Below are 26282 nucleotides of genomic sequence, written 5' to 3'. Positions count from 1 at the left end.
CCTGGTGCCTACTGAAAAGAAGACCAGCACACAACAAGCAGACATGACAAATGCAAACAACAAGGGAGTGGAGATTAATCAATCAATCTTTAAAAAATTTTTTTTTAAATTAAAAAAAGTAGATTATTTAAGTATAGCTGAGACTGTTGGTCCTCTACCAAGTACTCACATGTGACTCTGACTTTTGAGTCATCTTCTGTGGGTCATGTTTTCAGATGTTTTCTTTACTGCTATATCTCTCTCCCTGCTACAACTCTCAAATTATTTTATATGAAGCTGCTGTTGGTTAGGAAATAAAAGCAGAGTTTGCTCAAATAAAAAAAAAATAGTAAGTTGATTTTAAGTGAGACCTGAGGGAATCTCTTGTGAGCAAATTTATTGAGATTTAGTGCACTAATTTTGGGGTCACAAAATTTCCTGGGTAAATGAGTGAGTGGTATTATGTCTAACATAGAAAGCATTTTTGCACTTCTTTTAAACAGTGAAGAAGATACAGAAAATGAAAATGAGAAGAAAATTTGGTACTACAGTACAAAAGTCCAGCTTGCAGAGTTAATTGATTGTCTAGACAAAGATTACTGGGAAGCAGAACTTTGCAGAATTCTAGAAGAAATGCGTGAGGAAATCCACCGGCACATGGACATAACTGAAGACCTGACTAATAAGGCTCGGGGAAGTAACAAATCCTTTCTGGCGGCAGCTAATGGTAAGTGGAAAATTTCTGGCTATTACTTTTTGTTAAGTTTGAGATGAACTCTTGGTATTAAATTGCTAAAAACATAAAAGTATGTTAAAATTTCCAAGACTATATATTTTACTTTAATTCTCTATATTCTTTTTCCTCAAGATAACATTGTTCACCCCAACGTAAATTAGGGATGGCATGCATTTTAAAAGGTGTTTTGTATCTTACCTTGGTCATTACTAATAATCCTCAAATGCTTGTTTGTTTCTTTAATTTAAAAATACTACTAACCTTTTTGAGCATCCTATTTTTAATAATTCTCTTTTCATTTACTACTTGCTTTTTTAAAAAATAAGCTTTTAATTTTAGAATAGTTTTAGATTTACAAAAAAGTTGTAAAGATAGTATAGTGAGTTCCCATACATATCTTGTACTTATTTTCCCCTATTATTAACTTCTTACATTAATATGATACTTTTCTCACAACTAATGAACCATTATTGATACATTGTTACTAACTGAAGTTCATACTTTATGCAGGTTTCCTTAGTACTGTTTTTTGGTTTTGTTTTTTAAATTTTTTGTTTTTTCTTAGTTTTTACCTAATGCCCTTTTTCTATCCCATGATCTCATCCAGGATACCACAATATATTAGTCCTCTTGTCCCTTTAGGTTCCTCTAGACCATCATAGTTCCTCAGATTTACCTTGTTTGTTTTTTTTTTTTGTTTTGTTTTTTTTTTTTAAAGATTTATTTATTTATTTATTTCCCCCCCCCTCCCCTGGTTGTCTGTTCTTGGTGTCTATTTGCTGCGTCTTGTTTCTTGTCCACTTCTGTTGTCGTCAGTGGCTCGGGAAGTGTGGGCGGCGCCATTCCTGGGCAGGCTGCTCTTTCTTTTCATGCTGGGCGGCTTTCCTCACGGGCGCACTCCTTGCGCGTGGGGCTCCCCCACGCGGGGGACACCCCTGCGTGGCACGGCACTCCTTGCGCGCATCAGCGCTGCGCATGGCCAGCTCCACACGGGTCAAGGAGGCCCGGGGTTTGAACCGCGGACCTCCCATATGGTAGACGGACGCCCTAACCACTGGGCCAAAGTCCGTTTCCCCCTCCCTTGTTTTTAATGACCTTAACAATTTTGAACACTGCTGGTCAGGTATTTTGTAGAATGTCCCTCAATATGGGGTTGTATGATGTTCTTATCATGGTTAATCTGAGGTTATAGATTTGGGGGAGGAAGACCATGGAGGTAAAGTGCTACTCTCAGCATCATATCAAGGTACATGCTGTCAGCATGACCTTTCACTGATGATATTACTGTGTATACCTTGTTAAGTTAGAATTTTTCAACTTTCTTCACTGTAAAAACACCCCTACCCCCCATATTGTACTTTTTTGGCAGGAAGTCACTATGTACAGCTACATTTAAGGGGTAGGGAGTTAAAATAGTACAGAGGAGTATGCAGTTGAAAGTAAATCTCCTATTCATAATCCCAAGTCTAACCTTTCCTTTTCCAAAGGAAACCATTATTACCATTTTAAAAAATCTTGCCAGAGATACTTTATACATATTTAATAAGTATTACCTCTGTTTTCTAATAGTACCTTTTAATTTTAATTTAGGTAACATGATTAGGTAAGATTCTGAAAATGAACTTTATAAAAACTGCCTAGTTCTACTCTTCTACATATTGTCTATCATATATATATATAGGTAGATAGTCTTATTAATTTTTTTCAATATCCATTTGCTTAAAAATAATAAATAAGTTTCGCTATATTCAAGCTTGTTCTTACACACTCAGTGTCAGTGTTCTTTTAAATTCACGCGTATCTGTGGAGAATGATGATCGTGGTTCATATATAAGTACTGTTGCCACGAATATACTTTATCTTCAGAAGGAAGCAGATTTAGTAACCAAGTACTAAATTTATTCATATGTGGTAGTAGAAAAATGTATAATATTTTCATCAGAAAAATTGTAGTTGTCAGTATTCTTTGAGGAAGTCAATAATTATAGTAATATAATTCCCTTCTCCCCATACTATAGATAAAATAAAGGGAAATTTTATTTAATTTCAACCAGATTACTTTCTCAATTTCCTTTTGTTAATTAAGGCATTAAAATGGACAAATTCCTTATTTGGGGTTTTATGAGATGAAAACAACAGAAATTACTGGGTGTTATAAAATAACCAAGTATAATTTACTACAGCATCATAACAGTATTTTCAGGTTCATAGCCTGTCCTAATGACTTTGATTTGAAATTCCTAATCTGCCAAATAGTATAAATTCTTTCTAATTTGGAGTTCTCTGGATATGTTCACTTTAGGAGAGTTGACTTTTGGTAGTTGACTTTTCTTTTTCTTTTTCTTTTTCCCCAGTATTTTATGAAATTTTTTGTATATACAGAACAGTTGAAAGAAATATAGTCAACACCCATATGGCCATCATCTATATCCTACAGTTAACACTTTATTATAATTGTGTTATCACATATCTATATGGTACTTGCGTTTGTTTTTGGAATAAATCTTTCTAAGCTAGAGATGGTTTTTCAAGCCTGTAGATAAATTGTTTCTGTTTAGTTTTGAAATAATTCATGCAAAATATAGAAAACATTTATAGAATATGCATATTTGCTATAGATCAGATACAACTTACACTGATTATTTTTTCTTTCATTCTTTAATGAATTTAATGAATTTCATCTCCCCCCAGCTCATTTGATTCCTTTTTCTTATGGTTATGGTTATGTGCATTTTTGAACCTAAAACCAGCACACACAGACTAATAAATATAATTGTACTTAATAGAGTAGGTAAGAAAATAAAATATTTGAAATTAGAATTTTCCTAAAATCTGAGACCTGTCTTCTCCTACTTGTGCTTTTCATCTAATTTTGATGGTCTAAACTTAGTAGTTTTTTTTTTTTTAATGTATGATTCTCATTAAATGGTACTAGGAAAGTAGGGAAAGTGTACTTTAATTTGTTAGGAATGGTTAGAGTATTGTTCTGCCCAAGTGAAGAGAGGACTAGAGCATTGTAAAGACTTTGAGAACAGCAAAGGACTTCAAAGAGAAATGTTGCTTCCAGTTGGGCCTCTGTTTACTCATTTTAGTTGAAGAAATGGAGGCCTGGCAAGAGTGAGTTGCTTGCCCAGGGTCACGCAGCTAATGCATGTCAGAGCTGCCTTAGTTCATGTGTCTCCAGGTTTTGGTTGCTGCACCATGCTGCCCAGACTGGGCCTATGTTAGCCTCCTGCTCTTATCATATGGCAGAGAGTATGATGGCAGTCCATGTCAAGTCTCAATTTCAAAAGATAGACTAATTTTTCCTTTTTTTTTTTTTTAAGACAGCAGGGTCTGTAATTAGCATGTATTTTTAGAAGTGAAGGTAACCAAATTGATTCTTTAAACAACAAAATTTTATTAGTAATCTTGATCCTTCTTTCATAGTTCTAATGCTTTCAAAATATTTCATTTTATTTAAAATATTTTATTCTCTCTAAAAAGTTGTGTTTGAAACTCTTAAGTGGCATTTTAGTACTTTTCTATTTGGTATATATAGAAATAAAATTTTTTTATTATTTTATTTTATTTTATTTTATTTTTTTAATAGAAATAAAATTTGTTATATGTTTTTATTATAGAAGAAATTTCGGAATCCATAAGAGCCAAAAAAGGAGACATTGATAATGCTAAAAGCCCAGAAGAAATAGAAAAGGACAAGAATGAAACTGATAATAATAATTCGAAAGATGCTGAGAAAAGCCAAGAGGAGTTTGAAGACCAGTCTCTTGAAAAAGACAATGAGGACAAAACACCGGATGATGAGCCTGAGGAAGGAAAATCTGAGGGTAAAAAAAATTATGTGGCTAAAAAAAATTATGTGGTTAAAAAGAAAGATTTCAAAGTGTGTTATGTTTGAAACCTCCAATTTTACTTGGAAGATAAAAATGAAATTTTGACTTAATTTTACATTTCTGCAGAGATTAGGATACTCCCAGCCCTTGTAACATGTATAATAATGGTAATGAATTTTATGTATTGGTAGATTTGCTATGATAATATGCTTACTCATACCTTTATTTTTACTTCCTAGTACATTGCCATTTCCTTATGAGATTTGTTGCTGAAAAATTACAATTTTTATGCCAGAGTATATACTTTTGCATGTGATAAAATATGTTCATTTTTATATTTACTTAAACAATTTTAATATATTAAATATCTATAATATTCTCTGGATTGTCTACTGCAAAAATATCCCAGAATCTAATTGCTTCAAAATGGCCATAAAATAAAAACAGGTTTTATGGTAGTTGATAGAGTATGGCCATTGTTCCTAAGCAATTTTAGAGAATATCTTTAAAGTTTTGTTGTGCGTTTTGCTGTAGAGCCAACTGAAGTTGGGGATAAAGGTAACTCTGTGTCAACAATTCTTGGCGACAACACAACAAATGCTTCTTCAGAAGAGACTAGTCCCTCTGAAGGGAGGAGCCCCGTGGGGTGTCTCTCAGAAACCCATGATAGCAGCAACATGGCAGAGAAGAAGGTGGCATCTCAGCTCCCCCAGGATGTGCCAGGTACAGAGGGCAGTGTATCAATGCCTCTGTAATGGAGGGAATCTTTCCCTTTTGTAGTAAAAGCTGAATGTCACCAAAAACATTAAAATATGTGTTCATTCATGCTCCTTGCTTCCAGTGCCATCCCTGATTCCTAAATTGTCACCTAACATTTAGAGATTGAGAAATATTCTTGCAATGAGAGCTTGAAACTCATGATCTTCATGCTGTTCAAAGTTTATTTTGCCTGTTTTTGTTTAATAGACTTATTCATATATTTTATCATCAGATCATAGTGGCAGACGTTTTGGTTTTAAATGCTTAAATACTAATGGCTCAGTCTTGAATTGATCTAACCCTTCCACACCTGTTTATACTAACAAATTAATTTTATGTTTGCATGTACTTGTGTATTTCTTTACATTTCAAACCAGAATTTATGACAGAAAAACATCGTCATAAAACATTTTTACAATGTATATTTTGACATAGAAATGCAAACTAACTAGTAATTCTTATTTTAAGCTGTTTTTTTTTACTTTTAAAAAAAAATTAGAGTTGTAGATTACAGAAAAAATCAAGCAGAAAATAGAGTTCCATACTCCCTCTGCCTCACACATGCTTTTTCCCCTATTATTAACACTGCATTAATGTGATGCCTTTGAAAAAGTTTTATTTTAGTAACCTGTATGCAACACAAAATTTCCAGTTTTAATCACTTTCATTTGTGCAGTTCAGTGATATTAATTACATTCACAATATTGTGCTACCATCACCACTATCCATTACCAAAACGTTTCCATCATCCCAAACAGAAACTCTACCAATTAAGCATAATTCCCCATTCCCTAGCCCCATTCCAGCCCCTGGTAATCTGTATTCTAGTTTCTTACTCTATGATTTTGTTTATTCTAATTATTTCATATCAGCGAGATCATTATTAAAATTATACTCAAAATTATATCATACCAAGAATGTCATGCCTTTCTTTTTGCCCTTTTTTAAAAGTGAAAAAAGAATTTTATTACAGGGGCAATGTATTTGTTTTTTTAAAAACAAATTAGAAAATTCAAATAAGCAAAACAAGAAAATAAACACTGTCAATCCCACCCAAAATCAAGATTCATACATTATACCTTGATGGGAATCCTTAAAGACTTCTTTCTCTAAAACACTATAACTTATTTTCAAACTTTCAGTACTTGTTTTAATATCAGGGATGTCATTGTGATTATGATGTTTTAGGAAGAAGTAGTTGAACATATGTAGTTGGAAGATTTGCCTTCTAGGTCTGCTTCTGCCATTAAGTTAATGCTATTTAATCTTTCAGTGCCTCACTGTTTCTATTTTGTAACATGAAGGATCTAGACAAACAACAGTTGTTCTTGTGGTAATTACTTTCAGTTGAGTACTTGTCAGTAATGAGCTGTATTGCTGAAAACACTAGTATAATGTTTGGCTCTGAATGTGGGGGTACACATGTTGGGATACTGAAAAGTCACAGCAATAACTCCAACATTGTATTTTATACTGGTGAGAGACTGGTCATTAGTTTGGAGAAAAGTCTGGAAACTGCCATCTGATGAAATTAATGAAGATACTTAATCTAGAGAGTGGAGGTGGCTCAAGTGTTTAGGTGCCTCCTTCCTAAATAGGAGGCCCTGGGTTTGGTTCCCAGTGCAAGCAGACAAGCAGTGACTGCAAACAGCAAGGCAGGGAGAAATAAATAAATCTTAAAAAAAAAAAAAAGATACTTAGTCTGGAAAAGAATTGACTTGGTCAAGTTTGGGAGGGTTAGGGCTAGAAATAATGCAATTAACCTCAAATTCTTGGGGGACTGGTAGGTAGGGAGAATTAGATTGGTTTTTGAAATCTAGGGTGTTATTAAATATGTAGAAATAGTGGTAAGAATATTTTGACTAAATATAAATAACCGTCTTAGAATTAGAGCTATTTTGAAAATAGAAGTAGTAAATTTCCTTTCAGGTACATAAATACCGGTCAGAGGTGATGTCACTGGGGATCATTCATTGAATGGAGTAGAGAAACTCAAAGATCTATAATTCAATTCTGTAATTCTATACTACATATCTAGATCCTGTCCAGTTAAAATATTTTGCACTTTTTTCACTTCCATATATTCATGGTTAAGTTTCAAAGTAGAGTACTGCACTAAAATAATGTGAAAAAAATTCCAGTTTTATAGGAATCATGATTATTTTCTTAGTAAAAACTTTAAAAAAAATTCTTTGTCCTTTTAGATTGATCAGTAGTAATTGCAAACCTCATTCTTACTGATGGATGTCTATGCTGCTTTGTTGTTTGGTTTTTTAATCTGAGTAACAGCGTACATTTTAGCAGTCTTTTTAAACTTTATCCTAGTATCTCACTTGCATTTTTTTTTTTAAAGATTTATTTTTTTATTTAATCCCCCCCCCTCCCCGGTTGTCTGTTCTCTGTGTCTATTTGCAGCGTCTTGTTTCTTTGTCCGCTTCTGTTGTCGTCAGCGGCATGGGAAGTGTGGGCAGCGCCATTCCTGGGCAGGCTGCATTTTCCTTTCGCGCTGGGCGGCTCTCCTTATGGGTGCACTCCTTGCGCGTGGGGCTCCCCTACGCGGGGGACACCCCTGCGTGGCGGTGGCACTCCTGCGTGGCGCGGCACTCCTTGCGCGCATCAGCACTGCACATGGGCCAGCTCCACACGGGTCAAGGAGGCCCGGGGTTTGAACTGTGGACCTCCCATGTGGTAGCCGGTCGCCCTAACCACTGGGCCAAGTCCGTTTCCCTCACTTGCATTTTTTAAAAAAAGATTTAAATTTTTTATTTATCCCCCCTGCCCACCCCCCATTGTCTGCTCTCTGTGTCCATTCACTGTGGTGTGTTCTTCTGTGTCTGCTTGTATTCTTATTAGGCAGCTCCAGGAACCGATCCTGGGACCTTCTAGAGTGGGAGAGAGGCAATTATTCTCTTGTACCACCTCAGCTCCCTGATCTGCTGCATCTCTCATTATCTCTCCACTGTGTCTCTTTTTTGTTGCATCATCTTGCTGTGCCAGCTCTCCGTGTGGGCCAGCATTCCTGTGTGGGGCAGTACTCTGCACAGGCCAGCACTACACCCAGGCCAGCACTCTGCATGGGCCAACTCGCCACACGGGCCAGCTTGCCTTCACCAGGAGGCCCTGGGCATCAAACCCTGGACCTCCTATATGGTAAACAGGAGTCTATTGCTTGAGTCACATCCACTTCCCATGACTTGCATTTTTAAAGAATGCCAAGTGAAATAGGATATATAAAGTATTTAGGATAATACCTGACACAAATTAACTACTCAATAAATGTTGAGTATTACTTAATTGCTATATATAATCAATACTTTGAAGGAATAAGAAAGCCTGTCAAGAAAATAATAAGTAGGTTAGTTGAATCACACATTTACTGATCAACATAATTCTTGTAAATGCGACTCTTTGTAGTTAAACTTTACAGTTTACATGTGTATTGGCAAAAATGAAAAAATTATTTACTTGAGAACCTGAATAAGAAGGTTTAGGGAAGCTAGAATGGGAGCAAATAGCAATTGTTACCAGATGTTATCAGAATGGATTTGAGGTCATTGACAGCATTAGAGTGCTATCTATATAGCTAAAGATGCTGCCCTTGGAATAAATTCAAAACCAAACCAATTGGGAGTAAATGTGGCTCAAGCAGTTGAGCACCCACCTCCTCCATGGGAGGTCCAAGGTTTGGTTCTTGGTGCCTCCTGAAAAAAGAACAAAAACAACAATAAGCAAAACAAGTGATAAAATCAACTCAGGGAAGCCAATGTGACTCAGTGGTGGACTGCTGGCCCCCAGTACCTCAAAAGAAAAAAGAAGACGAAAAAAACATTTAGTAACCCAATTTAGACCTTTTCATGGCTAGTCTAAAATAACACACCTGGAAATGTGGTCTTTTCATACTTCTTCCTCTGAAATTATGAAAAACATTTTTAAAGATGTTAAAATATCACACCAGTTTTTAAAGAGGAATTTGATACTTTTATGAAACAGGTAAGCATTTTAGTAGATCCCTGATTTAAGAACTTGTGACACAAGAATATACTAGTAGGGATACATCAGTGACCAAAACTTGTGACACAGGAATATACTAGTAGGGATACATCAGTGACCAAAACTTGTGACACAAGAATATGCTAGTAGGGATACATCAGTGACCAAAACTTGTGACACAAGAATATACTAGTAGGGATACATCAGTGACCAAAACTTGTGACACAAGAATATACTAGTAGGGATACATCAGTGACTAAAATACACAAAACTGGGCCCTTGAGCACTTAACATTCTAGTTGGCAAGAGATGGATATAATGATAGAGTTCTGACCTTTAGAGAAGACTAAAACATGTGTCTCTGTACTCCCTTTTTTTTTTTCCAAAGATTTATTTTATTTCTTTCTCTCGCCTTTCCCCCCATTGTCTGTTCTTTGTGTCTGTTCGCTGTGTGTTCTTCTGCATCCGCTTGCATTTATCAGACGGCACTGGGAATCTGCATCTCTTTTTTATTGCATCATCTTGCTGCATCACCTCTCTATGTGTGCTGTGCCCCTACTGGGAGGGCTGTGCTTTTTACACGTGGGGTGGCTCTCCTTGCGCATGACAGCACTGCCCATGGGCCAGCTTACCATATGGGTCAGGAGGCCCTGGGGATCGAACCCTAGACCTTCTGTATGGTAGACAGACGCTCTATCAGTTGAGCCATGTCCGCTTCCCTCTATACTCCCTTCAACTCTTCTGTTTCCTTCTCTCTCCATGCACTCATTTATTCAAATTTATTCAGAATATTTATTGGGTGTTGTATTAGTCAGCCCAAGGAGTACTGATGCAAAATACCAGAAATTGGTTGGTTTTTATAAAGGATATTTATTTGGGGTAGGAGCTTACAGATACTGGGCCATAAAGCATAAGTTACTTCCCTCACCAAAGGAGCAAGACGTCTGCCGATGTCTGCCGATGTCTGTGAGGGTTCAGGCTTTCTGGGTTCCTCTAGGCTCAGCTCCTCTGTTTTCTCCACAAGGTCAGCTGTAGACTATTAGGTGAATGTCTCTCTCTCTCTCTCTCTCTCTCTCTCTCTCTCTCTCTCTCTCTCTCTCTCTCTCTCTCTCTCTCTCTCTGTAAAAAATACTGTCAGTGGGTGGAAAGGTTTTTTCCCAAAAATATATTCACAAAAGAATAATATTTTAGTGTTGTTTTTTTTATTGTGGTAACATTTATATAACATAAATGTGCACTTTTAACCATCTTATGTGTACAATGCAGTGGCATAAGTTACATTCACTGTGTTGTGTTACCATTACCAAAACTTTTTCATCATCCCCAACAGAAACTCTGTGCCAATTAAGCCATAACTGTCCATTCCCTGATCCTCCCAACCCCTGGTGACCTCTAACCTACTTCCTGTTTCTAAGAATTTGCTTATTCTAGGTATTTCATGTAAGTGGAATCATGCAGTGTTTGTACTTTTGTGTCTGCCTTCACTCATCACAATGTCTTCAGGGTCCGTTCATGTTGTAGCATGTGTCTGAACTTCATTTTTTTGCCTGAATAATGCTCCATTTTTTTAAACCACGTTTTATTTATCTATTCATCTATTGATGGACACTTGGGTTGCCTCTACTTTTTTTTTTTAAGATTTATTTTGTTTTATTTTTTATTTATTTCTCTCCCCACCCCGCCCCCAGTTGTCTGCTCTCTCTGTCCATTTGCTGTGTGTTCTTCTGTGTCTGCTTCCATTCTTGTCAGCGGCACCGGCAATCTGTGTCTCTTTTTGTTGCATCATCTTGCTTTGTCAGCTCTCCATGTGTGCAGCGCCACTCCTGGGCAGACTGTGCTTTTTCACTCAGGGTGGCTCTCCTTACAGGATGCACTCCTTGCGCATGGGGCTCCCCTGCGTGGCACAGCACTCCTTGCGTGCATCAGCCAGCTCACCACATGGGTCAGGAAACCCTGGGTTTGAACCCTGGACCTCCCATGTTGTAGGCAGATGCTCTATCCGTTGAGCCAAATCTGTTTCCCTGCCTCTACTTTTTTGGCTATTGTGAATAATGCTGCTGTACATTGGTGTACAAGTATCTGTTTGATATCATAATTCTATTTTAATTTTTTGAGGAACCAACCAACTTCCACAGGGAAATATTTTACATTCCTACCAGCAATGCCAAGGATTCCAGTTTTTCCACATCCTCACCAATGTTTGTTTTATTTTCCTTTAAAAAAATATATTGCCATCCTAGTGGTTGTGAAGTAGTAGCTGATTGTGGTTTTAATTTTCATTTTCTAAAATACTAATGATGTTGAGCATCTTTTTATATGCTTGTTAGCCATTTTTATATTTTCTTTGGAAATATGGCTCTTCAAATGTTTTTCTCATTTTCAAATTGGGTTGGTTGTCCCTTTGGTTTTGAGTTGTAAGAGTTCTTTTTATGTTCTAGATACTAAGCCCCTTATATGATTTGCAGCTATTTTTTTCCCATTCTGTAGATTGTTTATTCATTTTCTAGATAATGTACTTTGATGTACACAAATTATTGATTTTCATGGAATCCAAATTCTCTATTTTTTTTTAAATTTTATTTTGTTGCTTATTCTTTTGGTGTTGTATCTAAGAATATCTCCACCCTATATTTTCTTCTAAGTGTTTTATACTTTTACCTCTTATATTTAGATTGTTGGGTCCAGCTTCATTCTTTTTGCATGTGGAAACCTAGTTTTCCTAGCACCATTTGTTGAAGATGTATTGTTTCCCTGTTTAATGGTTTTGACACACTTGATGAAAACCAATTGGCCATCAATGTAGGATTTACTCTTAAGCTCTCAGTGCTCTTTTGTTGATCTATATGTCTGTTTTTATGACAGCATTGCACTGTTTTGATTACTATAGTTTTGTAGAAAGTTTTCAAATTGGAAAGTATGAGTTCTCCAACTTTCTCCTTTTTTTAAAAAAAGATTTATATATTTATTTATTTATTTCTCTCCCCTTCCCCCCCATCCCAGTTGTCTGTTCTCTGTGTCCATTTGCTGCGTCTTCTTTGTCCACTTCTGTTGTTGTCAGTGGCACGGGAATCTGTGTTTCCCCTTGTTGCGTCATCTTGCTGTGTCAGCTCTCCATATGTGTGGCACCACTCCTGGGCAGGCTGCACTTTCTTTCCCGCTGGGCGGCTCTACTTACAGGGTGCACCCCCCTGCGCTTGGGGCTCCCCTATGCGGGGGACACCCCTGCGTGGCATGGCACGGCACTCCCTGCGTGCATCAGCACTGCACGTGGGCCAGCTCCACACAGGTCAAGGAGGCCCCGGGTTTGAACCGCAGACCTCCCGTGTGGTAGAAAGACACCCCAACCACTGGGCCAAGTCCACCACCAACTTTCTCCTTTTTTGAAGATGGTTTTGGCTATTTGGGATTTGCAGTTCCATATGGATTTGAGAATAATTGGTTTTTCCATTTCAATAAAAAAGGCAAAGGGCATTGGAAATTTGGTAGGGATTGCATTAAATTTGTAGTGTGTTGGTTAGTTTTAACATCTTAACAATATTAAGTCTTCCAATCCATGAACATGGGGTATCTTCCTGTTTATTTAGGTTGTCTTTCATTTCTTTCAGCAATGTTTTGTAGTTTTCAGTGTATAAGTCTTTTACCTTCCTGGTTAAATTTATTTCTAGGTATTTTATGCCTTTAGATGCTATTATGAATGGAGTATTTTTCTTAATTTCCTTTCCGATTGTTCATTGCTAGTGTATAGAAACACAGCTGATTTTTGTGTGTTGATCTTCTACCCTATAACTTTGCAAAAAGTAGTTTTTTGTAGATTCTTTGGGGTTTTCTATATGTAGGATCCTTGTTATCTATGACTGTATTTGTTTCTGAAGGTCGACCCAACCTCCAATTACGGGAATATATACAAATTGTTTAATCTCTTTTCCCTCTTATATAATGCTACATTGATTTTTGTTAATATTTTGTTGGGATATTTACATCATTTTCATGCGGGAGATTGGCTTATAATTGTCCTTCTGTGTTAATGTCCACGTAAGGCATTGGTATATCAGCAGGAAAGATTTACTGCTATCCCATACTTCTTGAGGTAGGACAAAGTTCCCTCTCTTCTGTCTGGAAGAGTTTTTGTGGGTTCACGTTATTTATCCCTTAAATGTTTTCATTATGGGAAGGTTAATTGTGGATATCATTTCTTTAGTAGGCAGTGGGCTGTTGTTTTTTTTCTGTTTTTTTTACCCCCCTTATGTCAGTTTTGGCCAGTTGCATTATTCTAGGAATCTTCCCATTTCATTTAAAATTTATTGGCATAATAACATCCTATTTTTAAAATTTCATTTGGACCTGTACTGATGTCCCCTTTTTTTTCCATCCATACATTGGTTATCTGTCCCTTCTTTTATTTTTAATCATCTCCCTAAGGCTATTGTATCCTTTTATTTTTTTCATTTTAAAAACAATAAAAAAAAAAGATTTATTTATTTATTTATTTCTCTCCTCTCCTCTCCCTTCCCCCCCATTTGTCTGCCCTCTGTGTCCATTCGCTGTGTGTTCTTCTGTGACCGCTTCTATCCTTATCAGCGGCACCGGGAATCTGTGTTTCTTTTGTTGCGTCATCTTGTGTCAGCTCTCCGTTTGTGCGGTGTGGGCTGAACTTTCTTTCGCGCTGGGCGGCTCTCCTTACGGGGCGCACTCCTTATGTGTGGGACTCCCCTACACAGGGGACACCCCTGCGTGGCAGGGCACTCGCGCGCATGAGCACTGCGCATGGGCCAGTTCTACACGGGTCAAGGAGGCCCAGGGTTTGAACCGTGAACCTCCCATGTGGTAGGCGGATGCCCTATCCATTGGGTGAAGTCTGCTTCCCTTTAAAACAATATCGAAGTATTCATACATGAACATACATAAGAAGTATATAGTAAAAGTTGTGAACTTAGAAAGCAAACATGCATAATATCATACAAGGCTCCCATCCATCACCGTACCACAAATACCTTGCATTGTTGTGAAACATTTGTAACAAACTTTGAAAAAGCATCATCTATAGTCCATATCTTACTTTTGGTGTATTTTCTCCCCAGCCCACCCTATTTTTTGTTGTTGTTGCTGTTCATAAACCATATAATTTATCTAAGTGTACACTCAGTGGCATTTGGTATAAACATTGAGTTCTGCTTTTATCACTTCAGTCAATATTAGAGCATTTCATTTTTTTAGAAAAATCATACCCTTATGCTAGCACTATTAATTACAAATCCTATGATATGTTTTCACCATTTCTATTAATTTCCAAACATTTCCAAACACCTTTACCAATTCTACACGGATTAAACCATAGCTTTCCATTTTCTAGCCACATTTTATTCACTGGTGACTTATAATCTAGCTCTTAACTCCATCAGTTTGCTCATTATATTTAGTTTTTAACAGGAAAATCATATCATATTTGACCTTTTGTGCCTGGCTTATTTCACTCAACCTAATGTCCTCCAAGTTCATCCATGTTGTCCTATGCTTCACAACTTCATTTCTTAAAATTGAGTAATATTCCATCAAGTAAATAGTCCAGTTTGTTTATCCATTCTGTCTTTTGGCAATTGTGAATAACAGCACTATGAACATGAGTGTGCAGATGTCTGTTCCTGTCACTGCTCTCACTTCTTCTGGGGATATATCTAGTAGTGGTATTGCTAGGTCACATAGTAGATCTATATCTAACTTCCTTAGGAACCGCCAAACAAACTCCCCTAGTGACTATACCATTCTGCATTCCCACCAACTGTGAATAAGCGTTCCTTTCTCTCTGCATCCTCTGCAACACTTGTAGTTTTCTGTTTTGTTAATAGTGACCATTCTAGTAGGTGTGAAATGATAATTTCATTCTAGCTTTGCTATGCATTTCCCTAATAGCCTGTGATGTTAAACATTTTTTCATGTGTTTTTTTGCCATTTGTATTTCTTCTTTAGAAAAATGTCCAGGTCTTTAGTCCATCTTTTAACTGGGTTGTCTTTTTATTGTTGAGTTGTAGAATCTCTTTATGTATCATGGATATTAGATCCTTGTCAGATGTGTCATTTCCAAATATTTTATCCCATTAAGTAGGCTGCCTTTTTACCCTCTTCATAGAATCCTTTGAGGTGTAGGAGTGTTTAATTTTGAGGGGTTCTCAGTTATCTATTTTTTCCTTTGTTGCTCGTGCTTTGGGTGTAGGGTTTCAGACCCTCACCACCCCACATACTGCAAGGTCTTCTGGCTATTTTCCTACATTATCTTATAGGCGTTTTATGGTCCTGGCTTGTATATTTAGGTCTTTAATCCATTTTGAGTTGATTCCTGTAATGGCAGTGAGATAGGGGTTCTTGTTAATTCTATTGGTTATGGATATCCAGTTCTCCAGCACCATTTGTTGAAGAGACTGTCCCAGAAAAGTGAAATTGGTAGGTTTATCAAAAATCCATCAACCATAATCGTAAGGTTCTATTTCTGAACTCTCACTTTAATTCCTGAACTCTCACTTCAGTTCCATTGATTAATATGCCTATCTTTATGCCAATACCATGCTGTTTTGACCATTGTAGCTTTTTTTTTTTAAAAGATTTATTTTCTGAACACAGATCCTTTACATTCCTGGTTAAATTAATTCTAGATATTTGAGTGCTTTTGGTGCTATTCTAAATGTAGTTTTTTCTTGTTTTCTTGCTTTTGTTGCTTTCCTCCTCTGTTCATTGCTAGTGTACAGAAACATTGCTGATTTTTTCATGTTGATCTTGTATCCTGCTCTTTTGCTGAACTAATTCATTTATTAGCTCTAATAGCTTTGTTATAGATATTTTGGAATAGGATCATGTCATCTGCGAATGGTGAGTTTTACTTCCTGTTTTCCAGTTTGGATGCTTTTTCTTTCTTTTTCTTACGTAATAGCTCTAGCTAGAACTTATAGCATGATGTTGAATAACAGTGGTGACTCTGGGCATCCTTGTCTTTTGTGATTTTAGAGGGAAAGCTTTCAGCCTCTCCTGATTGAGTACGATGTTGGCTGTGGGAGTTTCAAATATGCCCTTTTTATGTTGAGGAACTTTCCTTCTCTACCTATCTTTTTTTTTTTTAAAGATTTATTTATTTCTCTCCCTTCCCCTGCCTACTCCCCCACATTTTTCTGCTTTCTATGTCCATTTGCTGTGTGTTCTGTGCCCGCTTGTATTCTTGTCAGTGGCATCTGGAATCTGTGTCTGTTTTTTTTTGTTGTTGTGTCATCTTGCTGCATCAGCTCTCCGTGTGTGCGGCACCACTTCTGGGCAGGGTGCACTTTTTTCGCGCTGGGCGGCTCTCCTTACGGGGTGCACTCCTTGCGCGTGGGGCTCCCCTTTGCGGGGGACACCTCTGTGTGGCATGCCACTCCTTGCACACATCAGCACTGCGAGTGGGCCAGCTCATCACACGGGTCAGGAGGCCCTGGGTTTGAACCTCGGACCTCCCATGTGGTAGGCGGATGCCCTATCTGTTGGGCCAACTCCACTTCCCTCTACCTATCTTTTGAAGTGTTTTTATTAAGATAGGATGCTGAATTTTGTCAGATGCTTTTTCTGTATCAATCAAGATGATCATGTGGTTTTTCCCCTTTAATTTTTAATGTGGTGTTTTGTATCAGTTAATTTTCTTATGTTGAACCACCCTTGCATACCAGGAATAAAACCCACTTGATCATGAGTTTAATTCTTTTAATACGCTGTTGGGTTATATTTGCAAGTATTTTGCTGAGAATTTTTTTAAAAAAATTCTCATATTCATTAGAGAGCTTGGTCTATAATTTTCTTTTTTTGTATCTTTATCTGGTTTTGGTATTAGGGTGATACTGGCTTCATAAAATATGTTAGGTAATTTTCTTTCCTTTTAAGTTTTTTGGAAGAGTTTAATCAGGTTTGGTATTAGGTCTTCTCCAGATGTATGGTAAAGGGGAGCAGATGTAGCTCAGTGGTTGAGTGCCTGCTTCCCATGTACAAGGTCCTGGGCTCTATCCCTTGGTACCCCCTAAAAACAAACAAACAAAAAATGTTCAGTAGAATTCACCTGTAAAGCCATCTGGTCCTGGACTTCTCTTTGTTGCAAGATTTTTGATGACTCATTCAATCTCTTTAAATATTATTGGTTTGTTGAATTTCTGTATTTCTTGTAGAGTCAGTGTAGGTTGTTTGTATATTTCTGGGAATTTCTTCATTTCATCTAGGTTGTCTAATTTTTGTTGACATGCCATTTCTCACAATATCCTTTTTTTTTTTTTTTTTTTGGATGTACTTGGACCTGGTATATGGGAAGCTGGCACTCAACAACTGAGCCACATTAGCTCCCCTGAGTTGTTTTTTTTTTCTGTTTGTTTGCTTGAATGGATGCATGGTGTATTAGTCAGCCAAAGGGGTGCTGATGCAAAATACCAGAAATGGATGGTTTTTATAAAGGGTATTTATTTGAGGTAGGAGCTTACAGATACCAGGACATAAATTCCCTCACCAAAGTCTATTTTCATGAGTTGGAGCAAGATGGCTGCTGACGTCTGCGAGGGTTCAGGCTTCCTGGGTTCCTCCCTTTCTCAGACTTCTTTTTCCTGGGCTCAGGGTTCCTCTTTTTCCGGGGCTTGCTTCTGTTTCCTCTGTGAGCTTATTTCCCAGGGCTTAAAGCTTAAGGCTTCAGCATCAGACTCTAACATCAAAATCTCCAGCTCTGTCCTTTGCCATGCCTTTTATCCACCCCTTAGTGGGTGGGGACTCAGTGCCCTAATGATGTGGCCCAATCAAAGTTCTAATCATAACTTATTCATGCCCAAGTACAGACCTGATTACAAACATAATCCAATATCTATTTTGGAATTGATAACCATATCAAACTGCTACACGTGGGGAAAGGGAATGGAAAGAATCAAAGCTAACTTTTGAATTTCTAAAGTGGATGACATAGGTGGATAATGGAAATAACAAATGCAGTGTAGACAAGGTGAGTTTCAAGTACATCTGGGAAATCCACATAGCAATAATAAAATGATAGTGAAAATAGTTAGCATTTATTGAGCTCTTTCTGTTTTCTGTTTTTAGGAGGCACCAGGAACCAAACCTGAGACCTCCCATGTGTAAAGCAGGCACTCAACTGCTTGAGCCACAACACTCCCCTCATAATATCATCTTATGATCCTTTTTATTTCTGTGGGGTCAGTTATAATGTCTCCCCTTCCATTCCTGATTTTATTTATTTGCATCTTCTCTTTTTTGCTTTGTTAGTCTTGCTTAGGGTTTGTTGATTTTATTGATCTTCTCAAAGAACCAACTTTTGGTTTTGTTGATTTTTCTCTGTTGTTTGTTGTTGTTATTCTCAATTTTTCATTCTGCTCTAATTTTTGTTCTTTCTTTCTTCCTGCTTGCTTTGGGATTAGTTTGCTGTTCTTTTTCTAGTTTCTCCAGTTGTTCAGTTAGATCTTTGATTTTAGCTCTTTCTCCTTTTTTATTTTTATTTATTTTCTAAAATTATATTTATTTATTTTTTAAAATTTATTTCTCTCCCCTTCCTCGCCCCCATTTGTCTGCTCTGTGTCCATTCACTGCATGTTCTTCTGTGTCTGCCTATATTCTTGTCAGCAGCACCCGGAATCCATGTCTCTCTTTGTTGTGTCATCTTGCTGCGTCAGCTCTCCACGTGTGTAGCGCCATTCCTGGGCAGGCTGGACTTTTTTTGCTGAGCAGCTCTCCTTATGGGGCGCACTCCTTGCGCATGGGACTCCCCTACGCAGGTGACACCCCTGCATGGCATAGCACTCCTTGCACACATCAGCACTGCGTGTGGGCCAGCTCATCACACTGGTCAGGAAGCCCTGGGTTTGAACCTTGGATCTCCCGTGTGGTAGGCAGATGCCCTATCTATTGGGCCATATCCGCTTCCCTCCTTTTTTAATTTAGGGCTATAAGTTTCACTCTAGCACTGTCTTCATTGTATCACATAATTTTTTATAATTTATGTTCATGTTTTTGTCTTGAAATATCTACTAATTTCCAATTTCTTCTTTGACACACTGATTGTTTAAGAATATGTTATTTAGCTCCCATATATTTGCAAAATTTCCCCTTTCCCACCTATTATTGATTTTTAGCTTCATTCCATTATGATCAGAGAAAGTGCTTTTGTATAATTTCATTCTTCTTAAATTTATTGAGAACTGTGTTATAGTCCAGATGTGTTCTATCCCTGAGAAAGATCCATGGGCACTTGTAAAGAATGTTTAAGTTGCTGATTTGGGGTGCCATGTTCTGCATATGTCTGTCAGGTCCAGCTGGTTTATGATATTGATCAAGTCCTGTTACCTTGTTGATCTTCTGTCTAGTTGCTCTATATAATAATATAAGTGGTGTGTTGAAGTCTCCAGCTGTTATTGTAGAGATGTCTGTTTGTCCTTTCAGTTTGCCAGAGTTTGTTTGCCTTATGTATGTATTTTGGAGCATCCTGGTTAGGTGCATAGATCAGTATTTATGACTGTTACTCCTTTCTGGTGGATTAATCCTTTTATTAATATATAATGAACCTCTGCATCTTTTTTCACTTTTTATTTTATTTTATTTTATTTTTTTGCATTTATAGTCTGTTTTGTCTGATACCAGTATAGCTACTCCAGCTCTCTTTTGGTTAATTTTGCATGAAATATTTTTTTCTACCCTTTCACTTTCAGTCTATGTGCATTCTTGTGAGTCTCCTGCAGACAGCATATGGATGTCTCATGTTTTCTTATCCTCTCTGTCAGCCTATGTCTTTTGATTGGGGAGTTTAATCCATTAAGTTTCATTGTTACTACTGTAAATTCCTGTAAAGGCATTACTTCAGTCTTTTTATCCTTTGGCTTTCATATGTCATCTTATTTTTGTCCATCTTTTTTTTACCCTTTTGGTTTCCCCTTCTGATAGTCTTCACTTCTACACTCTCCTCCAAGCTTTTCTCTCTTCTCTTTCTTTTCTGGCTGCAGAACTCCCTTTAGTGTTTCTTGCAGAGCTGGATTCTTGCTTACAGACTCTCTTAGTTTCTGTTTATCTGTGAATTTTTTAAACTCACTATCATTTTTGAAGGACAGTTTTGCCAAATAAAGAATTCTTGGCTGGCAGTTTTTCTCTTTCAGTACCTTAATTATATCATATTATTGCCTTCTTGCTTCCATGGTTTCTGAAGAGAAATCCTAAGTCTTTTTGGACATCCTTTGTATGTCTTGTTTTGCTTTTCCCTTGCTACTTTCAGTATTTTCTTTTTATCATTGGCATTTGTCATTCTGAATATTATTTGTCTTGGGCTAGATCTATTTGGATTTATTCTAATTAGAGTATGCTGTGCTTCCTGGACACATATATTCATGTCTTCAATGAGAGTTGGAAAATTTCTGGTCATTATTTCCTCACTCTTTCTGCCCCTTTTCCCTTTTCTTCTCTTTCTGGAACTCCCATAACATGCATGTTGGTGCATTTCGTGTTATCATTCAGCTCCCTGAGCCCCTGCTCAATTTTTTCCATTCTTTTTTTTCTGTATTCTTCCCTTTTCAGTTTCAGCCGTTCTCCCTCTGCATCTGTTTCTTTCTTCCATGTACAAATCTGCTGTTGTGTGCCTCTGTTGTATTTTTAATCTCACATAGTGCTTTTCATTCCCATAAGCTGTTATTTTTCTGTCTAAGATTTGAAATTATTCTTTGTGCTTCCCAGTGTCTTTTTTTTTTTAAGGAGGTACTGGGGATTGAACCTGCAACCACATACATGTGAAGCAGATGCTCAAACACTGAGCTTCCCCCAGTGTTTTCTTGTATTTCTTTAGCTGTGTAGTCCTTCAACTTCATGATTTGATTTAGGAGATTTGTATGAACCTCATTGATTATTTTTTCAAGTCATGTGTCTCATCTGGAATTTTGATTTGTTCCTTTGCCTGAGTCATACCTTTCTTTTTCTTATATAGCTTGTAAGTTTTGCTGATATCTAGGCATCTAATTCTCATTCTGAGTCTACTCTAATGTTTGTGTTCTCTTTCTTGCCTAGGGAGTACTGTTAAGTAGCTATTGGTAGCACTATTCTTTGACTCTTGGTTCAAATTGTTCTTGATATTTAGGATTGCCCCTGTTTGTTTAACTGCTTACACCAGGACTAAGGACCCAGTAATGGGATGCAGGCCATTTTCTAAGGTCCTTGTAGAAGGGAGGGGTGCAGTAAAGGCACCTGATTGCCTCTTTTATTGATGTATTATTTTCCTTTTTTGTGCACTTTTCTGATCTGCCAGCAGGTGGCGCTCTTGACAGACTTTTCAGCTCAGATGCTAGGTGTTAATGCCGTTCATTGTCACTCCAAGGTGGGTGGCGTAGAAGCAATGTCCTCAGAAGCTGTTCCCCCTTGGCCAGCCACACTCTTTGTCTCCTCAATAACCAGCCAAGGGCAGTAGAGAGTGTGTTTGAGAAGGCAAATTATCTTTAGCTCCGGACCAGCTGTCAGTACAATGTCATAGCCCTACCTGACCTGGGAGTGTCTGACCCCTCCTATGCAGCGGTTCGCTGGCCAAAATCTGAATTTTGCTGTTGGCTGTGTCCCTCCTTCTCCCCTTTCTTGGGGAAGAGGACCCATGCATCCCCCTTTGTCTTCAGCCACTGCTGTCTGCAGACTACTGTTTGCTTCAAGAGTAGGGGGATGGTTGCCAGCTGCTACAGCTGTAGCTTTACTCATGGGATTTTTCCAGCCAGCTGTTTCCCAGGATATAGCTGAGACTCCTTTCCTTTGCCCTCTTTCTTCTAGGTGATGCCTCACCTTCCCCTGGAGTCCTGAGCCCTAGAGTAGCCCTCCAGACAGTCTCAGCCTGTCCTTCAGCGATTTTTTTCTGGGAGAGAAGTGGTCCCTCAACCTATCTTATCCTCCTCCATCTTCCCATAAGTCTGTTGTAAACTTTTGACAAGACATTAGTGATCTTAGGTAGCTTCCTTGCTTTGTGTCAGAATGAGATATGTGAGCTTTTCTTTTCTTACACATATCCTACTCCACACCTGGAATCACTTGCTCTTCCAAGAAGGCCTGGTTCCCTTTTAGTGGGGAATGGTATTTAGAGATCTTATTCTTGGCCCTGGGTTACTCACTGCTGTTGGGCATTTGTGACTTCTGGGCCTTTTTAAGTGGTAGAGTTAGAAAATCCATATTTTTCTATTGACATTTCTAACCCAGATTGAGGATACTTAATTCCTTTGTTTTTATACTTGTATCTCTTTCCTCTTATACTGAAAGCTTTAGTTCCTAACAATAGTAACTTAATTATGAATTTGCTTTACCCTGATATAAGAGAGTCATCCTAAAAAAAAATAAAAATAGATTCATATCCTGATATGCAATAATAAAAACAACATCATATAGAAAGAAATGATTCTATATGTAGTAGTAGTTTCATAATATCAGTATTACTGCTGACATTACAACTACAATAGCACTTGAGTTTTTTTAGTTTTTTATTTGTCCAAATACTGTATTTATAATAAGTATGTACAGTCAGTATAATATGAAATAATTCTTTTAATTCTTATTCACCTTGTGGTTATGCCAACAATTGATATACAGGTAGATTCATCTATTTCCCCCTTTTTTAAGTGTTATGGTTTTTGTTTCTAACTAGTTTAATTTTCTGAAAATGTAAAACTTTACCTGGTTCCAAAGTCAAAACTCTGTAACTATAGAAATATTTTGAGAATTTTTGTATCTGTCTCCTCTTTAGGAAACCTTTTCCTTCCCTTCCCTTCCCTTAAAGGTAGCCATTTTTGTTAGTTTCTGTTTCTTTCCAGTGTTTTTCTTCCCTGTCTTTATTAGAGAAGTTGGTTACAGAGAAATTATACATAAAATACAGGATTCCCGTATACCACCCCACCACCAATTCCTTGGATGGTGTGGAACATTTGTTAAAACTGAAGATAGCACATTTTCACAATTATACTTTTAGATATAACCTAGGGCTCACTTTTTATCTAGTGTAGTTCCTGGGATTTAATAAAATAATATATTCCATTAGCATAAATACAATGTAAGATTTCCCTTTTAACCATATTCAGGTATATATTTCCTTGCTGTTAATTGTGCATACATGTTGTGCACCACCCATTACCAAAACATTTCCATCATTCCATATAGGAACCTTGTGCATTTTAGCCTTAACTTCCTGTTCCCTATCCCGACCTTGTCCCCTAGAAGACATCTCTGCCTTTTGATTGCAGAGTTTAATCCGTTTTATGTTTACTGATAATACAGATCTTCTGCCATTTTTCTATTTAGCCTTGAAGTCTTATACCTTTTTGTCCTTTACTTTAAAGCCACTTCTATGTATGTTTCTTCTGTTGTACCATATTGAGTGCCTTCTCACTTCTCTCTGGATACATTTTTCATCAGTTTTCCTTGTAGTTACCATAGGGTTCATATTTAACATCCTAAATATATAACAATTGTTATTTGTTTTGACACCAGCTTAACTCAATAGTATGCACATATACTTTTCATATACCTATCTGTACTCCTACCATTTTTTTGGGTACTTGTTACCACTTATATCTTTGTACATTGTATGTCCAGAAACCTATATTTATCATTATTTTTTATGCATTTGCATTTTAGCACCTGTTGGAAGTAAGAAGTGGCATTACATACCAAATAATACTGGCGTTTATAATCACTCAAATGGTTGCCTTTACCGCAGGTCTTTATTTATTTATGCTGCTTTAAACCATTGTCTAATGTCCTTTCATTTCAGTCTTAAGAACTTTCTTTTGCATTGCTTGCAGACCATTATCTAGTGATGATGTACTTCCTAAACTTTTCTTTATCTGAGAATGTCTTAATCTCTCCCTTGTTTTTTAAAGAGTGTCTTGCCAGATATAAAGTGCAGTATTTCAACCATTGCCTTCTCACCTTCATGGTTTCTGATGAGAAATTGGTACTCCGTCTTACTGGGTTCCCTTGTGTGGAACACAGTGCTTTTCTTTTGCAGCTATCAGAACTCTCTCCTTGTGTTTTGCATTTGATAGTGTAATCAATATATGATGAAGCGCACTTCGTGTTTATTCTCTTTGGTATTCTCCGGGTTTTTTGAATGTGCATATTCATGTCTTTTGCTAGGTTTGTTAAGTTCTCTGTCATTACTTCTTTGACTATTTCTTTTGCCCTTTTCTCTCCTCTCCTGGGACTCCCATAATATGTATATTGATGAACTTGATGGTGTCCCATAGCTGTCTTATGCTGTTTTTGCTTTTAATGTTTCTTTTTCTTTTCAGCTCCTCAACCTGACTCACGTTTCTTATTATAAAGTTCACTGATTCTTCTTCCAGCTTAAATCTGCTCTTGGAACCATCCTGGGCATTTTTTAATTTCCATTACTATGGTCTTCAACTTTAGTAGTTTTGTTTGGTTCTTTTTTAAAATTTCTACCTCTTTTCTTAGACTTTAATATTGTTCATACATTGTTTTCCTGATATCATGTAGTTCTTTCTCTGTACTTCTCCTTAAGCATTTTTTACTTTGTTTGGTATGTCCACATTATCCTTTTTCTTTGAATAGGCCATTTTTCATGTTTCTTTGTTTGTCTTGTACTTTTGTTGCGTACTATACATTTTAATATTTTAAAATGTTAACTCTAGGATTTACCCCCTGGGATGTCTGTTGTCTGATTTTATAACCAGCTGGCAATAAGACAGAGATTTTTTTGAGCATCGGCCCTCCTTTCAAGAAGTTTTGCCCAAAGCAAATGTACTTGCAGGATTTTCCCTGTCTTACTGGGCCTCTGTCTTGTCCTGGGCTTTTGCTTGTTGTTTTGGAGTTCCCCTATTTCCAGAAGCTTGGTCGTCCCCTCTGTTTCCCAGGATACAGACCTCCTTCTCCCAGGTATCTGAAGCTGGCATGCCTTTGTCCCAGACTCTTCATCTCTGTACTTTTTTAATATTCTTTTTGTAGTCTCACACTGCTTTTGCCTAGAAGGCAAATTCTGGGAGGAGGGTTTCCCCAGTGAGGACTTGCCCATTTCAGTCTTTCCTGGCCAAAGCAGGGAGGGCCAGGGTCTCTTGAAGGGTTGCAGACAAGCTCCAAAGTGCCCTGTGGAAGACAATCAGGAAGGGTACCAATAACTTCTCTCATGGCTCCCCCAAGCTGAGCTTTCCTGGCCTGCCTAGCAAATGGAGCCCTTCTGCTAACTTTCCCCTGTAGTCCTGAAGAAGCCCTATGTCTTTAAATCTTCACTGCCTCTCTCCCTGTCCTGGGAGGTTTGAAACAATTGCTGCCTTTTTCCAAGTCAGGTTGAAACAATAGCTGTCCTCATAGGTGGATTGATTAGCAATCTGAATTCATTAATCAAAATCCATGACCAGTGGGAAGTGGACTTGGCCCAATGGATAGGGCGTCCATCTACCACATGGGAGGTCCACGGTTCAAACCCTGGGCCTCCTTGACCCGTGTGGAGCTTGCCCAAGTGCAGTGCTGATGCGCGCAAGGAGTGCCATGCCACGCAGGGGTGTCCGCTGCGTAGGGGAGTCCGACGTGCAAGGAGTGTGCCCCGTAAGGAGAGCCACTCAGCGTGAAAGAAAGTGCAGCCTGCCCAGGATGGCACCGCACACATGGAGAGCTGACACAGCAAGATGACTCAGCAACAACAAAAAAAGAAACAGATTCCCATGCCACTGACAACAACAGAAGCGGACAAAGAAGAACACACAGAAATGGACACAGAGAACAGACAGCGGAGGGGGCGGGGTTGAAGGGGAAAGGAAAAAAAAATCCATGATCAGTGATCAGCTGTGTGCATCCCTGTTCTTGGGGAAGAAAATTTTTATATATCTTTCTGTTGGCAGCATCTAGCCAGGAACTGAAACTTGCAGCGGCCTGCCGCAACAGTGGAGGATGAGCACTGGTAGCTGCCAGGCACACAGTTTACATAAATTATCGGCCTCTTCTTCTGCATCTTCCGTGGATGTTGTACA

General features: G+C 37.8%; 1 protein-coding gene across 15 annotated transcripts in view; it reads left to right on the top strand.

The window, feature by feature from the left end:
* The window catches only part of BPTF (bromodomain PHD finger transcription factor), a 175804-nt gene that overhangs the window by 62832 nt on the left and 86690 nt on the right, over nucleotides 1-26282 (top strand). For 11 of the 15 annotated variants that reach the window (XM_058284554.2, XM_058284557.2, XM_058284553.2 and 8 more), the window contains exons 3-5: nucleotides 483-706; nucleotides 4339-4545; nucleotides 5086-5274. In XM_058284554.2, coding sequence (XP_058140537.1) covers nucleotides 483-706; nucleotides 4339-4545; nucleotides 5086-5274 — 620 coding nt within the window. The remainder of the gene's footprint in view (nucleotides 1-482; nucleotides 707-4338; nucleotides 4546-5085; nucleotides 5275-26282) is intronic. The other 4 variants (XM_058284562.2, XM_058284560.2, XM_058284558.2 and 1 more) reach the window with 1 other exon arrangement.

The sequence above is a fragment of the Dasypus novemcinctus genome, chromosome 21, assembly GCF_030445035.2.
Source record: "Dasypus novemcinctus isolate mDasNov1 chromosome 21, mDasNov1.1.hap2, whole genome shotgun sequence".
Lineage (NCBI taxonomy): Eukaryota > Metazoa > Chordata > Mammalia > Cingulata > Dasypodidae > Dasypus > Dasypus novemcinctus.
This window is presented reverse-complemented; position numbering and strand designations above follow the sequence as displayed.